This window comes from Enoplosus armatus, chromosome 2, assembly GCF_043641665.1.
Source record: "Enoplosus armatus isolate fEnoArm2 chromosome 2, fEnoArm2.hap1, whole genome shotgun sequence".
Taxonomy (NCBI): domain Eukaryota; kingdom Metazoa; phylum Chordata; class Actinopteri; order Centrarchiformes; family Enoplosidae; genus Enoplosus; species Enoplosus armatus.
Window position 1 is genome coordinate 12,351,524 of NC_092181.1, and position 17,457 is coordinate 12,368,980.

Genomic DNA, 17,457 nt, shown 5'->3' on the forward strand with positions numbered 1-17,457 from the left:
ATATATATATATATATATATATATATATATATATATATATACATAGTAACAGTATAAAGCAAAACAATTCAACAGCACAACAGACAACAGCCTCTAAAATGACCGTACAGTTGAATCATTGAGTGATCATTGAATACTTTGCAATATAATAGCAGCACATAAAACAAAGATTCAGATTTGGCAGATTACACTCTATGATACTGAAATTGACATAATACCTACATTAACATTTAAATATATCCTATAATGAGATAATAAGAGCGTAATCATGTACAGTATAAAAGAAAACTAAACTAATTCCAAAAAAAAAGAAGCTGCCACATTTGTTTCAGTTAAGGACACATTTTATGAGAAGAGGAAAATCACAAGATCTGAGATCAAGGTTGTCCGTTTTCAATAGTTATTTTCACATTTCAATATTCATCTGGCTGTAAGGCACTCATGTTGAGTTGTGCAGTAATAGTTCCCCTTTATTCATTGCCCTTTGATTATGGATGTGCTAAATGCCAGCAGGCATTAACAGAGGCAGATCAAAGAGAGGAAATGATGACATACTATCTTCAAGTATGAGAACAGGGAAAAAACATCCCTAGTTCTACAAATAGAGACAGAAGTACTTCTCATACAGTAAAAATGGATGAAATATTAAATTGATCTCACTGAGCCACATATCATCTCATCTGCCTCATGAGTGGGGAATAAATGTATGATAGAGGCCATCTGTCACGCTTTTTGTCCTGTGTTTTCTGCCTGTCGTCACAGATCCTTTCCCCTCCCTCCTGCCCTACAGTTACCCTTCTCCCACCTGTCCCTTCACCTGAGCTTCCCTGCCCATCTCCACATCTGGATCAGTCACACATTCATATACCAGCCCAGATCCACTCACCCTCTATCAGATTGTCTAGTGTCTCATGCCTAGCTGTCCAGCGATTCCCTGCCTGTCTGACTCTGCCTGTGTGATCCCTTGCCAGCCTACCGGTTCGAAGATCCCCAGTATTTTCCCTTGTGTTTCCTTATATTTTCCCCTTCCCTGCGTCTCCTGTGCTTCTGTCTGTCTCTCTCTGAGTCTAAGCGTCTGTGGTGTGGACGTGGCAATCCCTCTCTGACTCTCCTGGCTCCTGGACTCCTGCTGATTATGCACACCTGCTGTACCTGCCCACCTGCTGTCCATCTACTCTTCAACTCAGCAGTATGTCAACCCTGGCTCTTCGCCTACTCAGCGCCAGATTGTTGTTTCACCCACGGCTGGTAGTTGCTCAGTCTTGGCCGCTATAATAGGTTAAAGTATTTGCTTTCTTGCTGAAAGTTAGATGAGAAGATTGATACCTTGCAAAACAGCAGCAAGGCCATGGATGTATTATAAGATCTATCTTCCGTATTTACTTCCGGGGGTCTGCAGCCCACTGAGTATGCTCAGCAGTGTTTCTCCCGCTGGCCCCACCTGCGAGTTCCGGCGCGGCCTATAGACTTTACATTGAGATGACGTCAAGGAAACACTTTGCTCGGCTGAAGGAAACTTTTACAAATATAAAACCTCCATGAATCAAAAATGCATAATACAGTTATAATTGACCTTGTTTGCTGTTCAAGATGTCCAGTTTTACAGACGTCTCTTTTATTATGGTGGTCTATGGGGACTTTCTTTTTTTTTTTGCTGCGATACCGCGAGTGGCCACTGGGTCAAATTGGAAGCCAGGCTGAGCGGCGGTGCCGTATCCAGGTCGTTTACATCCATGGGATACGCCAAAAAAGTTTTCTTCCAGGTTTGCTTCTGTGTTACATGGTCCACTGCACATGCTCATTAGTGTTTCTCCCACTGGCCCTGCCCATCCATGCAGTCCCACTGGACTCATAGACTTTACATTGGGATAACGCCACATACTTTAAATATGCTTTTCTAGGCTCTGGTAAAGTTTTACAAATATAAAACCTGGATAGATTAATAGGTAATTGACATTGTTTGTAGTTGGGTGTGTCCTGTGGTCTTTGGGGAAAATGCTTTTGGGGCGGCAGGGGATTTTTTTGTTGCAATACCGCAAGTGGCCACTAGGACAAATTTAGCAGCGAGAGTGAGCGGCAGCGCCTCTCTTGCTCATCCATCCATGAGCAGGGTGTGTCAACTTCCTGGAGTCTTATAATCACCATGAGGTTGCCAGGCAACCGGCAGCAACTTGATGTTTTAATTAGTAAGCTTTAGAGGTGTTTGTATGGGTGTATTTTTGAACTATGAAGTGAGCCAGGCTGTTTATCGTAAGCTAATTGCTTCCTGGCACTAGCTTCATATTTAACGGACAGCTATGCGAGTGATATTGATCTCCTAGGCTATCTAACTGTTGGCAATCTATGTGATCACATTTTTCACTTTAAAAAAAAACAAGAAACACAGATGAGTGATGTTGTGACAAATCTAAAAAAACAGTACTGAGAGTACTGATTTAAATGTCTTTGACTGTTCAGTCCAGAGTAGTAACATGCTGAATTGTAACGATGAGACCAAATCTTGAGATAAGATTTAATTTATTACATTTGCAGCTTTAACTGAGAACATTTAAGGACCCTGTACCCTGAACATTATAAAAACAGGTCCATATAATCTTCCTCTAGCAGTTTTAAAACACATGCAGCCTTGCATTTAGAGTTTATTACATAGCACGACCAAATAAAACAAGAAGTGAGAGTGTGCCATCAAGTCACAGTAACCATAGTAACAAAGCAGTGACAGCTACCGTACCTCTCGTTATCACCCTTGTGTTCCTAGGCACACAAACAAGCTCACACGCACTCACATTTTCTTTCTCATTTATTTGTTTCTCACACACATATTTGCGCTGCCTCCTCTTAAACACTGAGCTGTGCAGAAGGTGGACAGGATTACGGTGTTTGAATGACAGTCCTGCCCTTTTCACGTAGCTTTCACTGAGAGCTGCCCTTGTGGGAACTCGCAGTGGTTTCACTGAGGATGACTCACGCTGAAGATTAGACCCCCCCACCCCCCCACTCTGTTCCCTCCCACTCTTCCTCTCTTTTTCTTCATCTCCCCTGCTTTCAGCCACTTCAACCTCTCTTCTTGTGTCACTTTCTCTCTCCGACTCATTCTCCTGCGACACACTGTCTGTCCTAAGAGGCTACGTGGTCTCTTCCACATCTCTAAGAATTCTCCTCTGAAAATTCACGAATCTTTCCATGACTCCTTGCAGAGCACAGTTAGGGGATGTAACACACCCTCCAGCAGGTGTGAACAGCTGGTTTTCTGTCGAAATGTGAAAACTGAAGAACAGAAATACGTCACACACTCATAAAAAACAATTACTGATTCGATGACGGTCTTCATTTATTCACCACGCAGCTCAGTCATGGGAACAGACTTGAAAAAGTTAGTTTCTGCATGACCTGATGATTTTGGCTCAGATGATAGATTTTGTGTTTCCAAGATATTTGTATTTGTATGTTTCAACTAACTGTTATTGTCTTTTTCAAACTTGGGTTACAAATAAACAGCAAAATGGTTTACATACTTCATTTTGAAACAAATTTCCTATCCACCTCTTGTATATCACTTTCACAGACCCAAACAACAAGAAGTAATATTTTCCTGGCACAGTATCTTTTTGTTTTTCTATCATGGCTGATAGTATTTACACATTACTGGCACACATCTAATTCCCCTGTGAACCTGCATGACAGCACCAGACATGGTTGCTGGGTGATATGTGACCCAAAGCCTCTGTGACAGTGTTGAGACTGAATATGAAAAGATCCAGCGATTGAACAAAAGAGACAGCTGCATCCATGTATCCATCCTGAGGACTAGTTGGGCATAAACCATAAATGAGAAGACTGCATCAAACATGAGGATGAGAAACAAACTGGGAGATCCACCAAGAAATGTATAAATATAATGATTACAAATCCAACATGTACACTTTCCAGTCAAGCACAGCAGCCTTGTGTTTACCCAATCTCCAAGTGGTTATCAGTTAATCTAAAAGGGTGTGAAAGGGATTCAGAGGCTCAATTATGGTAGATTTTTTTGCAATTCTAAATAGGCTGTGTTATCCCCAGAGTGAATCCAAAATGTGAAAATCACCACAATTACCTGTTTGCCTTTCATTAGCAAACCATGATAGCGCTCGAGTATTTGTTTTTGTCACATCTATGAAGTCTAATCTCTCTGATCCATCCAACCTGCATCATTGTAAAGATATGGGGTATACAAGGTTGCTATGGCGACTGTTCTTCTTGGCAACACAGAGATCTGCTCCGTGGTTTGATTGGCCATCCCTGTGGCCAATGTAATGGACATGGATACACCTTCTATAGGTACATATTCAGACCATAATAACTGATAAAAAAATATAGGGTGGTAAGAAATGTTTTTTCATAGTGGAAGTGGGCTGAAGAGGTTTGCCCCGGCCAGTGGATTAAAATGAAACATAAAGAACCCTCTCAAAACAATGTCAAGTGATGTGACTGATGACTGTTTTTATCACTGGAGTGGTGTATATATATATATATATATATATATATATATATTAGGTCTAGTGGTCTGCAGTGTCAGTTGTGAGCCGATCCATATCATTTGTGGAAACAGAGCGCAATGGACTGAGAATTATAATTCAATTGACTAATTAAGTGAAAGTAGTCTATATGTGCTCATACCTCAGCTTGCTCATGTGTACACGGTACCATATGAACACCAAGGTATGTTTTAATACTGTATGTGTCCCCACATGACACTGAAATCACTACCTTTCCCTCCATAATGTGCTATCTGTTGAAATATGTCATAAAATAATGAAGCATGGGGACGAAAAGTAAAACACAAGTGAGGATTAGCAAAAAAAATTATATTATATAATGTAATATTGTGTGATGCTCTTCAATGTTTCTTTGCAAACAAAAAAACGAAATAAGCACTGCAGCCTACAGTGCACAACATGGAGGTTTTGCAACGTCACTGATGGAAAAATACTGGAACATATAAAAAAAGAAGACATTAGTCAATATTAGCTAACTATTATTGAAGGAAAATGGAGCGTCATGAGACATCCGTTCTTTCTTCACAAGCCACCACTTTTCAAAAGGTCGTACCAATTTGGATCTGGAGTCACAGGCAACTTCATCCTGACAGAGCTCCCGATTAATGTCAGTTTCATTAGCGTTATCTCCTTAATACTGATTATAAAGTTCCAGCAGTGTGTCTAGACTGGCCTGCTGACTCCTGCAAAACAGCTCCTTCTTTTAATTAGGAGATGACAGTTATCATAGCTCATTTGAGTCTTTGAATGTAAAACTTGTAGGCGTGTCAATCCAATTAGTGTGTGCAATATACATGCCTTATGCTGACTTGTGCCATGCTATTTCTGTCCTTCAAACCCTGTCTTGCCTGCCTAACAAAAAAGAAATAAATACTGTATGTTGGATTGTTCCTTTTGGAAACTATTACTCAGGAGAAGCTGGCTGAGCAGTGATAATTAAGGAGTAAAAATGAAAACAGGAGTGGGATGAGAGACGTGGAGAGCGGAGACATGGGATGAAAACAAAAATCAGAAATTAAATCAGATGAAAAAGACAAACAGATCCAACACAAGACAAACTTGGGTCTTGGCATGGAAAACACACCACATGATCTTTGCAACATCCTTTGCTCTCCCTCTGGGAAATTCTCAACTTGCGTCTGTAAGTGCTCCATCCACGCTTCAAAGTCTTTCTCGGACTGAAAAGCTGAAACTGGAAATATTGACTCCTGTGGAATGCCCATTTTTGGTTTGTGGCCCCTGGGTCAGCCCTGGAGTCCATTTTGACTCCAGGCTACATGATGGAGCAGGTGAAGCCACAGCACTCCTTCAGCAGGGTGAGGCCTGTCTTGGTGAAGGGAGAAGAGGCCTGCTGAGCCCTGGATGGCACCCGTCTGGTTGGTACACCTGAAATGCAGAGAATATGTATATATGTATATGAAAATATGAAATATTCTCCAAACAAGGTTATGATGGATTGTGTTATGTGTGCTACAAGAGACAACTTCATCTTTGTCTTTGATTCTGATGCTCTCTCTGTTTCTCTATCTCTCTCACACACACAGCAGGTAAACACACACAATGCATAAAAAAGTATGATTAACGACTTGGCTAAGAGGAGCATCATTTTGCAGACAGGTCTAAAATATAGTCTCATACTCCTATTTCTATTTTATGGTGAATCAGTCAGTGGATATGTGAAACTTCATCCTTCAAAGCCCTCAGGAGGAAAACACCTTGAAGAAGAAAAACATTTGGAACAAGGAAAATATTTGCCACTTGCTATTATGTGTTACGTGCTATTATGTGTTGATACTTTGGTGGAGCACAAAGTTGCAGCTCTCTTTATGCTTAGATACCTGTCTTCTTCATATTTCTTGGGAATTTAGACTTCAGAAAATCTGCCATTTCTTTATCTTCTTCGTTCTCCCTGTAGAAATTGAGAAAGATTGATATAAAATACATGAATAAATTAAACCACTTCAACAACAATGTAGTCTTCAGATCACAAAAGACTAGCTGGCCAAAATACATCCTGAGAGGAATCCCTTATTATACTGATGTAAAAGTCAAATATGGTCTCTATTTTACACTTGCTATCTATTCCACTAGTACTGAATGAACAATTCAAAGAGGATTGATTTTACCAAAATGTAGAGCTTAAAAACACCCCCCCAAGATACCCGCTGGTTAAGAAACCTAATGCAGTTCTGGCTGTTAGAAAAGATTAGATTTACTCTGAGAGGCTCTAGTGATAAATTCAATAAATCTGGCAGCCACTCTGTCTATGAAGATATTCTTAGATTGGATAAACATACCCTGCATATTTGGCTATTTGGATAGTTTGTAGTGCCAAGTGAAGTTCAATATTACTAAATACATCAGGATATATATAACAGATAGTGTTGATATCTGTTATGTTCTGTTACTAACTGTACCATGTCTGTCCTGCTTTGAAAATAAACACTAAAACATACAAACTGCGGGCAGAATTTCGTTGTGAAGGACAGTCCGGGTATAACAAAAAGTAGAGAACTAACAATAGAAAGATCTCTATATTTATCATGGACAACATGGCCTTAAGCGCTGTCACAGCCTCTCGTCGCTGCGATCCATTAGCGCGCTGTTGTTCTCCTGCTTCCTGCCTCTCACCTTCCCAGCAGCCCTTCTAGGTTTTCACAGCTGCTGTCAGCTGCCAACTCAAACTGTTGATCAAGACTAACAGTGCTTGAGAATTGGAGTGGAGAGAAGCTGAAACCTAAAACCACATCTGGTTGTCCACTGTCCCAGACAGTCCCATTAGATTACGAGTTGAGTGTCAAGTTAAAGAACTTGCAAGGATGTATGTGCTGCATCAGGATCAGGAAGTAAGCAGAGGTCCATTCATTTTCTGTAAAGATTACCAAGCAGTGTAACACACTCTAAATGAACCCAGAGTAAGCTAAATACAGTGATTTAGTTCTTTACGAAACATCTAAAGAGGTAACTCTGAGAGAGCAGTCGTCCATAATACTAATAACTTAACCTACAATAAGCTCACATTAAATTAATAAGCAATAAAAAGCATTTTACATCTCTGCATTTAGAAAACAGAATTTGCAAGACACCTGCTTTCCTGTGACCGTTTCCTCTAATATTCTGTAAAGTTCCCTGGAGTGTGTTGTATACAGCCAGCAGCAGGCTTGGCGTACCTGAAATAGATGCACACTGTTTATTTTTTTGAACCAATGGCAGCTCCTCTCACAGTACTTCCTGATGTCCGCTGACACATCCTTAATTGAAATGGCTCTCTGCTGTGCGCTCTGCGGTACTCTCTCTCACAGCGCTGTGCCTTAGGAAATGTTCCAGTGTTTTTAATGGAGTGCAATGAGGCGCCTTTGTGGAAGCATGCATATGGATGATGCTGAACTGAGATACGTTACCAGCAATCATGACTACAGGCGATGTTCCAATCTGAGCCCTATCAGTCATTATGAGAGCGACGCTCATGAATTGGTGTTATCAAAGATCTGTGCTCCTGTGCATGAAAAAATAGGTGTCACGGTTAAGTTTTTCCAAAGAATTCCCTTGAAGCCTTTTCTGGGAGACTGAATGGGTACTATATGTGCACTGCATCTCTATCGGGTGGCTTTGTGCAGTAGACTTTCATTTTATTTCATTTTGAATTATTGATTCACAGCCTATAGTGACAGATGACCAAAGGACTCCTACCAAGCTGTGATGAAACCATAGAGGCAGAAGCACACCTGAGTCGTTCAAACTCCACATCGTCCACCAGGAAATCTCTGGTCTCGACCAGCTTGTGGATCTGCTGCAGTAGCTCTTCTTCCTTCAGCCGGTCCTCGTTGGACTTGTCATTATCTGCAACACAAGACATCTGGGTATGTAGTGTTTGTCCCAGATTACCTACTTTACGATAAACATAAAGGGTCATTGAACAAGCAAATACATAAATAATATCAATATCAATTTATTTAAAGGAATAGTAAAGGAATAGAACGTTTTGGGCAATACGATTACGATTTTCTTGCTGAGAGTTACATGAGAGGATTGGTACCTCTCTCTATGCTATATGCATTAAATATGAAGCTAGAGCCAGGAGACGATTAGCTTAGCTTAGCATGAAGACTGGAAGTGGGTGAAAACAATTAGCCTGGGTCCAACAGGTTTTCCTGTTGCTCCTGATTTTTTACACCTCTGATTTGAACTTTGGAGATAGCCTGGCTAGTTATTTCCCCCTGTTTCCAGTCTTTATGCTAAGCTAAGCTAGGGTAAAGCTAAGTGTAACCACCTGCTGGCTCCAGCTTCATATTTAGCGTGCAGTCATGAGGGTGGCATCAATCTTCTCAACTAATTCTTGGAAAGAAAGCAAATAATCATTCTAACTCCGTTCATTTCTTAGTTTAACCTCCTACCTGGTATGGACACTAATTTGTGCAGCTCCTTCTTCAGGCGAGTGATCTCCTTGCACAGCTGAATGTCATCCATCCTGCACAGGCATGATGGAACAAAAGAAACCCACAAACACTTATTAGTACTGCACATGCTGCATATCAGCTCCCTTTGTACTTTAAAGGGTGGTGAGGAGTGAAATCTTGACTCTACTGTATGGGAAAATGAAATTCAAACAGAGAAAGCTTGATTTCATTCTTATATTTCACACAGGAGATGACGCAGAAATCCCTGTGACGTCTCTGAGTCAGATAGCTTTCACTCCGTCTTGATCACGCTCTTTCCCTTCAAGTCGGTGGATCGTTACTGACACTGAGGTAAGGTGGAAGACCCTGTGTGCCTTCCTCGCCTGACGGAGTTAGAGGCCCTTACGTGACCCGGTATCAGAGCAACTGAGTCTTTTGTAAGAAACACACACACATACAGGCACTCACAGGGTCAGACGCAAAATCACCCACACATTACACCCATTCATCAATGTCAGCAGAGTGAGGGACTCGCCACCGTGCCTCGTCTACCTGTCATGTAAGATGCTCTCCCACAGATGTGCAGAAATGGCCATGAGGTCTGGAATACAAATTATACGCTTTACTTCACTTACTAGAAGAAACACACACCTTGGGGTTTGTTTGTTTGTGGAGCGCTGGGGGGGAAAAATTGCTTCAAATTGTCTCTCCATCTCCGTCCTCTTCCTCTTCATGTCCACCTCCTCCTCCTCCTCCTCCTCCTCCAGTCTCTCATTCTCCCACTTTATCTGCTTGACTCTTGCTTGCTACTCCACTCACGCCACTCCTCACATTCCCCCCGCTTTCTGAGCAGTGTTATTGCCTATCTTTCAGAGGAGTAGATGAATAAATATCCATGCATTAGCCTTCTTAGCGGAAGCAAAGGTAAAGCCATTGAAATTGTAATGGGGGCCAGCTTGGGGTGTGATGGAGAGAAATGAGGGGAGAGAATAGAGGGCTGTTAGGAGATGTGTTTCTGACACCAAGGTGTGCTCCTGAATGGAAAAATGGCTTAAATGATTTGATTCTTGGTGGGAAAAGCCAAAGCCTGAAGATGCATGCAATGCTCCAGCGAGGCACTAGCTTCTGAACTATGGGTTGTTCTGGCTTGACAACAGTGCACAGTCCAGCAAACTTAGCATGTTAAGAATAACTTTAAAATGAACATTAACTAAGGTTAGGAAAAGATTATGTTATGGCTGATAAATTATGGTTAAGGTATGGTTAGGGTAAAGCAATTGTTTAAGGTATTTTGTGACCGCTAGAGGAAAGGATCTGAGTTCCGTCTCCACTTTTCATTTATTCATTAATTTTATATATTCTGGTGTGCAATGAGCAAACCATATCACATTGCCAAAATAAGTAACTTAATCAAAACCAGACCAGCATTAAACTTAAAGATGCTTTCACCTTTCTACTGTAAATCTGGAGTCTGGGTTGCTGTTATTGAGCCTGTTTTTGTCTCCAGTAATCACACTGGCTGCAGATGGCAACCATGACACCAAATGAAAGCAAGGTGTTGGTGTTTCTTAAACCACTCACATGTATCTGAGCTCTGACTCCCTCCTGACCAGGACATCCCTGATCCTATCAATCTTAAAAAGCTCCCCCTCAATGTCGTCCACGGTGATGGTGGAGTCCGCCATGGACACCACGTCGTCCTCTGAGGGAGAGAGAAAAGAGGAGGACAGTTTTTAGTCTTACTGAATGTTGTAAAAGACCATATGTTGGACAAATATGCAACATGTCTGACACAAAAACATTAAAGTGCATTTAGATGTTCTTCTTTATTAAAGGGAGTTTACAGTACACGAATACTATACAGAGACAGGCAGACACATACACACTCAGGAGCTTTTAAAGATTATCCAATTTGCCACTGCAGAACAATTACTGCCTATGAATCTGCATTTTAAACTGTATAAACAGCTGCAGCAGATGTACTTTGAAATTGCTTATGAGGAGCAGAGCGTCACAGCCAAATAACCATGTGTCAGTGGTTGGCACACACACATACAAACTGATTAATTGCGTAAACCAAGGTTGGTGGGTCAGCCCAGGACATTACCCCCCCCCCCCCCCCAGTATGACTGTCAGACACATACACTGTAGTCCTGTCTACACGGCCATGTTCTGCTGTAGAGAGATAATTCACTGTTCAACCATTCAGTGTCAATTTTCCTGCAAAACGTAAATCCCCTGGTGTAATCCCCACAACGTTTACAGAATCCGATCTAAAAATCACTCCCAGCTGGAGCTGAAAAGATTCAGGTTCAAATAAACAATTTTAAACAACAACAACAACAAACAACAACTTCGACAACTGACATAATTGATTCTGTCATTTATCAAGTCCTAAAGTCTCTGGTTTCAGCTTCTCCAGTGTTTGCCCATTTTCTCTGTTTTATATCGTATTGTAAATTGAGTCTCTTTTCAAGACATTTGAGGACATCCCTATAGGTTCTGGGAAACTGTGACAGACATTTTTCACTATTTTCTGACAATTTACAGACAAAATAATAATAGAGTTAATCAGTAATGAAAGTAATTGTTAGTTGCAGCCATTGCAAGTGATCGATGTAATCAGTTGCAAACCTAAACACAGACGCAGTTTAATGTGACATCAGGATTCCCTTGTCTAATGTCTAATTACAAAACAATGTTTAGAAAGTTCTGTTATTCTTTCTAAGGCAAAGAGTAACTTGTGAACCTGAGCCACAGAGTGAAATCAAGGAAGAAATTAAATTCAAAATCTGTATCATGCCAGGGAACCATGTCATGACAGTTAAAAGCTAAATATGTGCATGTAAATAAATGTACTGCGGCCAGTACTTATTATTGGCATTAAAAGCATATATAGCATTATTATAGAGTACCTCCCATCAAATAATTTCAGCATGCCACATGATTATTTTTACAGAACATTGAGATGGTAGTAAGCAGCTCCACTTTCAAGCAATTAAATAATCATATACTGCACAGAGGACGCAGTGATGGCTTGGTGAACAGTAATATTAAACACAGTTCTCATTATGCATGTCATACCACACACTGATCCCTGTATTACTCCTTTTAACTGTATCCTTTCAAACAGACAGCTCGTAATGAAAATTCAATCCTCAATCTAAAATAAGGCAAATAATATAAAATTGCACAATGTTTGCTGGACTTATCTCAGTCGCCATTTACAACAATGTGTGGGCTTACTCAGAATCAGAATCAGAATCAGAAATACTTTATTGATCCCCGGGGGGAAATTGTACAGTACCGAAACAGCACAGTACTCCAAACAGCTCTGTAATATTTTTTAATGAATGTGTCCCAAGGTCCCTGGAAGCGTTTGTGTGGTATGAAAGGACATCAAAGCATTTCACACAGTGTAGCTACTGTACACTGTGAGCTGCAGCAGCACTAGAATGTCAAACATTTAACTGCAACCACCTTCTAAAAAAGCAATTGTTTTAGCCATGCACATCAAATTACAATTCACAATTTGCAGATTCAATTTACCCTGAGATCCAAGTATGGTTGACCCTCTCGAAGGTAGATAATCAAAGACCTGCAGTGACAACTGAAAGAAATCACCACTGCCTGCTCTCCAATTGGTCCATTTAGCACTGTAGCGGTCTTGGATGACTGTCACTTACCTGCAGAAAGCTGCACAACATGGGGGCCGAGGCAGACATAACCAGGGAGATACCAATACCCCCACTGACAGGCGGCCTCTGACTCCTCCTGGGGCCCTTAAATCCTCTTTATATATGCACAATATTACTTAGTAGAGCTCTAGTCTGTAATGCCTCTATTCTAGTCACATAGCCATTAGCCTTGGGGAAGGTAGAGCTGACTGGGTTCAAAGTGCTGTGAAGACACGTCTTCTGTACTGGCATGACAAGAAGGCAGAATAGAGGAGAAGTGTATCATTATAACTCAAACAGGGATTGTATGACTTCAGGGTAGTAGTAAAAGCACTGTGGGAAGCATCAACCATGCTTGGTGATAATTGCCAGCTTACATGGACTCATATCCCTGGTGGCTTTAGAGCTTTGTTTAGGCACTTGCAACTGCAGTCTGCTTTGTGTGGCAGACAAAAAGGGATCCTGATGTACAGACAGACATCTTCACACAGACGTCCTGTACTCTGTTACTATGACAAATCTGGTTGACGTCAGTGTTGCGCCAACACAACCTTGACATGTTAGAGGAGACATGACCGCGTGAATTGTTGAATATTGAAGAGTATAAAAAGACGTACATGAAACTATCTACAAATTCCCACATGTTTCAAAATTGTGAATTAAAGTTAATTAAAATGCACTGCATAATGTAGAAGCAAATAAGCCTAATTTCTAAGGATACAAAGCTCGCTCAAACATAAGAAGACGAAAGAAGAAGACATTTTATTGAATCATATTCTATTCTCTTAGACAAACAAAAGCTTAACAATTTCTGTGGTTGCATTATTTTTATTTAAAAAGTATTTGCATCATAAAGATAATAGTTTGACATTTAGCGACTTTATTGCAGAGAGAGCTAGAGCCAGAATTAGCCTAGCTTGGCATAAAGACCAGAGGCAGGCGGAAACAGCAACCTTGGTTCTGTCCAAATACGCCTGCCAGCACCTCTAAAGCTCACTAACATGCTGTATCACATTTTGTTTAATGCTAATAAAGCTTCTTTATGCTAATTGTCTCCCTGTTCTAACTTCGTAGCTCGCACAAACTTGAGAGTGGTGTCAATCTTGGCAATTGCAAAACCATTTACGCTTTCATCACGAAAAACACACATAACCACAGGTCAGACAAAACAACCACATAGAATACCAATCTTTTGTCTCCAACATACAAAGCAAATGGCAAATTAACAATAATTTGTAAATGATACCTTTTTTCATAACATGTCAGTCATGAAGTCAGCGTTGTCTGCATATGTGTGTGTGTGTGTGTGTGTGTGTGTGTGTGTGTGGGTGTGTGTTAACCTGAGCGTGAGAAAGTGAGAGTGAAAGAAAAACAGAGCGAGCCACTCACTCACTCTTTGTATTCTCATCTCAAACTGCACACTGTATTCACACTGCTCATTCTCATTACATTAAAGATGCTGAATACTAATTCATCAGCAGTCACTCACAGAGGGGATGAAATGTTGTGCTTAGAAGTACAAACAGGATGCTGCAGCATCACATCACAGCTGCTACCAGCAAGCAGATCAGCATTGTTGTTCATTCACCACTTGTATCCCTGCGAGCTGCAGTGACTATGACTGGGGATTCCCATGTAGCTGACTGAAACACTGGGCTGTGAGCTGGGTTCAGATCTCTTATCATAAAGAAAGTGAAGAAAGTCACAAGCGTTGTTTAGTATACTCTTGCACTGTTAGAGACAACACGTTCTGCTGCAGAGCCTCTCAAGGACAGGTTATTCTGCCACTGAGCAGTTATGACTCATCACTAGACCTCTGTTACACTTTGTCCCTTTTCTCACTCTCTCTTTCTTTCTCGTCTTTTTCTTCGTTTCCCCCCACGAACCAGCCCGTCTCTTTATCCAACCCCCCCCCCCCTCCCCAATATGAATTACATCATGAGCTCAGTTTACAGTATCTCTTTTCTACACTGCCACGATGTGCTTCTTACGGCTAATGAGGTAGAGCAGCATGCCGGCAGACAGATCAGCCAGCTTAGAGACCAAGAGGCAGAAGTGGTAGGAAAGAGGGAGGGGGACGAGGAGAAGGAGAGGACAAGAGGTGGGGATAAAGGAAGGAAGAGTGAGATGAATGAAATCTTCCAGTGTAGAGGGAAAAAACATAGAGGGCTTAACAGAGATTCTGCACAGCTTTGCCAACTTCCCACCTGACTGATCACATCAATATACTTCACTTCAAAACTTGACAACAATGCTATTATGAGCACAGTTCACACAATTATAATGGAGGAAAGCAATGACCATCGGCAACAAAGAGGAATAGAACTGAAACGAAACACGGAAACTAAACGGCAACTCTTTTGATAATTGATTCATCGTTTCACAAGTCCTTTGTGTAAAAATGCAAATGTAAAACTGCACTATGCAAAACAGAGTTTTGTGGTTTCTGATCACTCTCAAATGTGAAGCTGAGATGCGTCTAATGTCCTGCCAAGTCCCACATGTGGGTCATTATTCATCATTTGAGGTGCAGGTCACTGAGTAATGGGGCCTCACTTTTCTCTTACACAAGGAAGGACACACACACACAAACATACACACACACACACACACACACTAGTAGGACAGACACCTGTGGATTCTTGACATTTTCAGAGTGAGCTAGAAAAACACATCGATTGGTTCTATAAACTATAAAAAATGACCCAGATATAAAAGTAAAAGACTAATAAACAAACCACAGTAATCCTTTTTACATTTTCAAGACAGAACACAAACCAATGACGCCTTACAGGAACATTAGATGCCATAGATTGTATTACAGAATAGTGTAGAAACAGATTGAGGAGTGTCTGTGTATTCGCTGCACTGTAACTCCCTGGAGCAAACGTTATGTCAATAAGAACATTAAGTACACTACAGTGACACATTAAGACAATTGAGAGTAATATTGTAGGAGATACTAAATATATACAGAAAGGTCACTTTAAACTCACACAATAGATGTACAAGTCAAGTGATAATATTGCAGTGTTTGTTCGTTAGGTAACCTGGTTTGTTGGTGTCTCTGGTCCATTCAGTGCGCTCCAGTGAACCGTACTGATGAGGAGATCCTTGCTTCTTCTCCATCGGTCCGGCAGCTGCTCCTCTCTTCTGTCCTCTCTACGGCTGGGAAACAGCAAGGGGCGAAACTACAGGGGAGGGTCTTGCAGTCTCAGTCTGCTGCTGTGTTTCATTGAGTCATCAGCAGTCAGTAACCAACCTGTAGAGGCAGAGAGCGCAAAGATGCTCCAGCGGTCCCCACCAGCTCTGGCAGGTGCCGGTGTTGAATGTGCAGCGTGCATCTGTCTCCCTGTGTCAACCAACGCTCGCGCTACTTGGTTAGTGTCTAAACAGCGCCATCCGGTGGCCACTGGACGCACTTACAGCATGGGAGAGTCCACTCCGCTGTGCGTCAAAGCAAAACTCCTAAAAACTACTTCCTTTTTTCAGCCAGCTCATTAGTAAGACGTGGTTAATTCAGAAAAAAAGTATTTTATATCTACATTTATTGTAAAACACAAACACTGGCTGTACAAAACAAAATCATTTATTTACACAATTACATTTTGCTTTTCATGGCATCCTCTTTATATATGACATTAGATGAAAATTATGTGCAAAATTTTATCATGAATTATCCAACCGATTGATGATTTGAACCCTGCCAGGCCAGCAGACACACACACACACACACACACACAGATGCTCACATGATTTTATGTCGTACACCCAATAACACATCACCTCCAGTTCCTGAGGGTGTTGACTTTTACTGCATCGAAATCACACCTGTGGGAGTGCATCAAAAACAGGCTGTAATCTAATAATTCCGTGGTAGTGAAACATAGATATCAAAAAAGCAATGCCTTTATCTTTTTCATGAATAACAACTGAACCAATAGTTGTGTTTTTATCCTCTATAACTTATGACATGTAAAGTAATGACTGACATAATTACACAAGTAGTCATACGTCATACATGCTTTGCACACAGTTGCTCCACTCCCACAAGAAGATGATTGAAGAAACCCTGCCATTTTAGTGCAAACAGATGCAGTTTAGCACATTTATCATTTGCTACTATAACACAACACAGTGTCAGAGGTGAGTTTTAGATCTCACATACGTGTGTGACATTTACTGGCATGTGTGCAAGTTTCACTTGTGAGCGTCGCCAAGTTTAGCTCTTCGTCTTTTAAGCATGAATCTTGCACATCTGGTAAGTAGACAGTGGCTCCAGCAATAAAGTCAGCGGTCTGAAGTCTAACAGCTACTTTTTGTAGCTTGGTCTGTGCATGATCCAAGTGTCTGTCTGATACAGTGAAACACAAACGTTGCTTCTGTTCTGTAGTAATTCCATGACATGGCTGGAGCTTCTGCACTGAACATAGTGTGGTTTTAGAAACTTTCCAGGTTTCCAAACACTGAACCTAAGGTTGATGTCACCGTCATAACAGCTTACATTATGCAACAGGTATGGGAATAACAAGTTGTCCGTCAGCTAGGGCTGCAGCTCATGATTATTGAAATGTGAAAAATATTTGGAAAAATGTTTTACCAGAGCCCAAAATGATGTTTTCAAATTGTTTCTTTTGTCCAAACAACAGTCCAAAACCCAAAGACTTGTCCATTTACTGTCATAAATGACAAAGAAAATCAGCAAATCCTTACATTTAAGAAGCTAGAACTAGCAAATGTTTGACATTTTGCTTGAAAAATGACTGAAACGATGAAACGTGTCAGCTGTCATCGTACCAGTCTTTCTACAATATGCACATTTCAACAGCTAACAGGCCAGGTGAG

At 41.0% G+C, this 17,457-nt stretch overlaps 1 protein-coding gene across 1 annotated transcript; it reads right to left on the reverse strand.

Moving 5' to 3' along the window:
• Nucleotides 1-5,811: 5,811 nt before the first annotated feature.
• Nucleotides 5,812-15,741, reverse strand: LOC139301917 (bMERB domain-containing protein 1-like). The gene is made up of 6 exons (XM_070925423.1): nucleotides 15,663-15,741; nucleotides 10,517-10,637; nucleotides 8,933-9,006; nucleotides 8,264-8,378; nucleotides 6,377-6,447; nucleotides 5,812-5,924 (listed from the first exon to the last, which is right to left on the reverse strand). The coding sequence occupies exons 1-6, from the start codon at nucleotides 15,739-15,741 to the stop codon at nucleotides 5,812-5,814; spliced, it is 573 nt and encodes a 190-aa protein (XP_070781524.1).
• Between the last annotated feature and the right edge of the window lie 1,716 nt (nucleotides 15,742-17,457).

Bases quoted from the DNA above. Each gene is read 5' to 3' on its own strand.
- LOC139301917 (XM_070925423.1), bottom strand. From the start codon at position 15,741: ATGGAGAAGAAGCAAGGATCTCCTCATCAGTACGGTTCACTGGAGCGC. The intron at 10,638-15,662 runs GTTACCTAACGA...TCTCTCCCTCAG, and splicing joins CAGAGACACCAACAAACCAG to AGGACGACGTGGTGTCCATG. The intron at 5,925-6,376 runs GTATCTAAGCAT...TCTGCATTTCAG, and splicing joins AAGAAATATGAAGAAGACAG to GTGTACCAACCAGACGGGTG.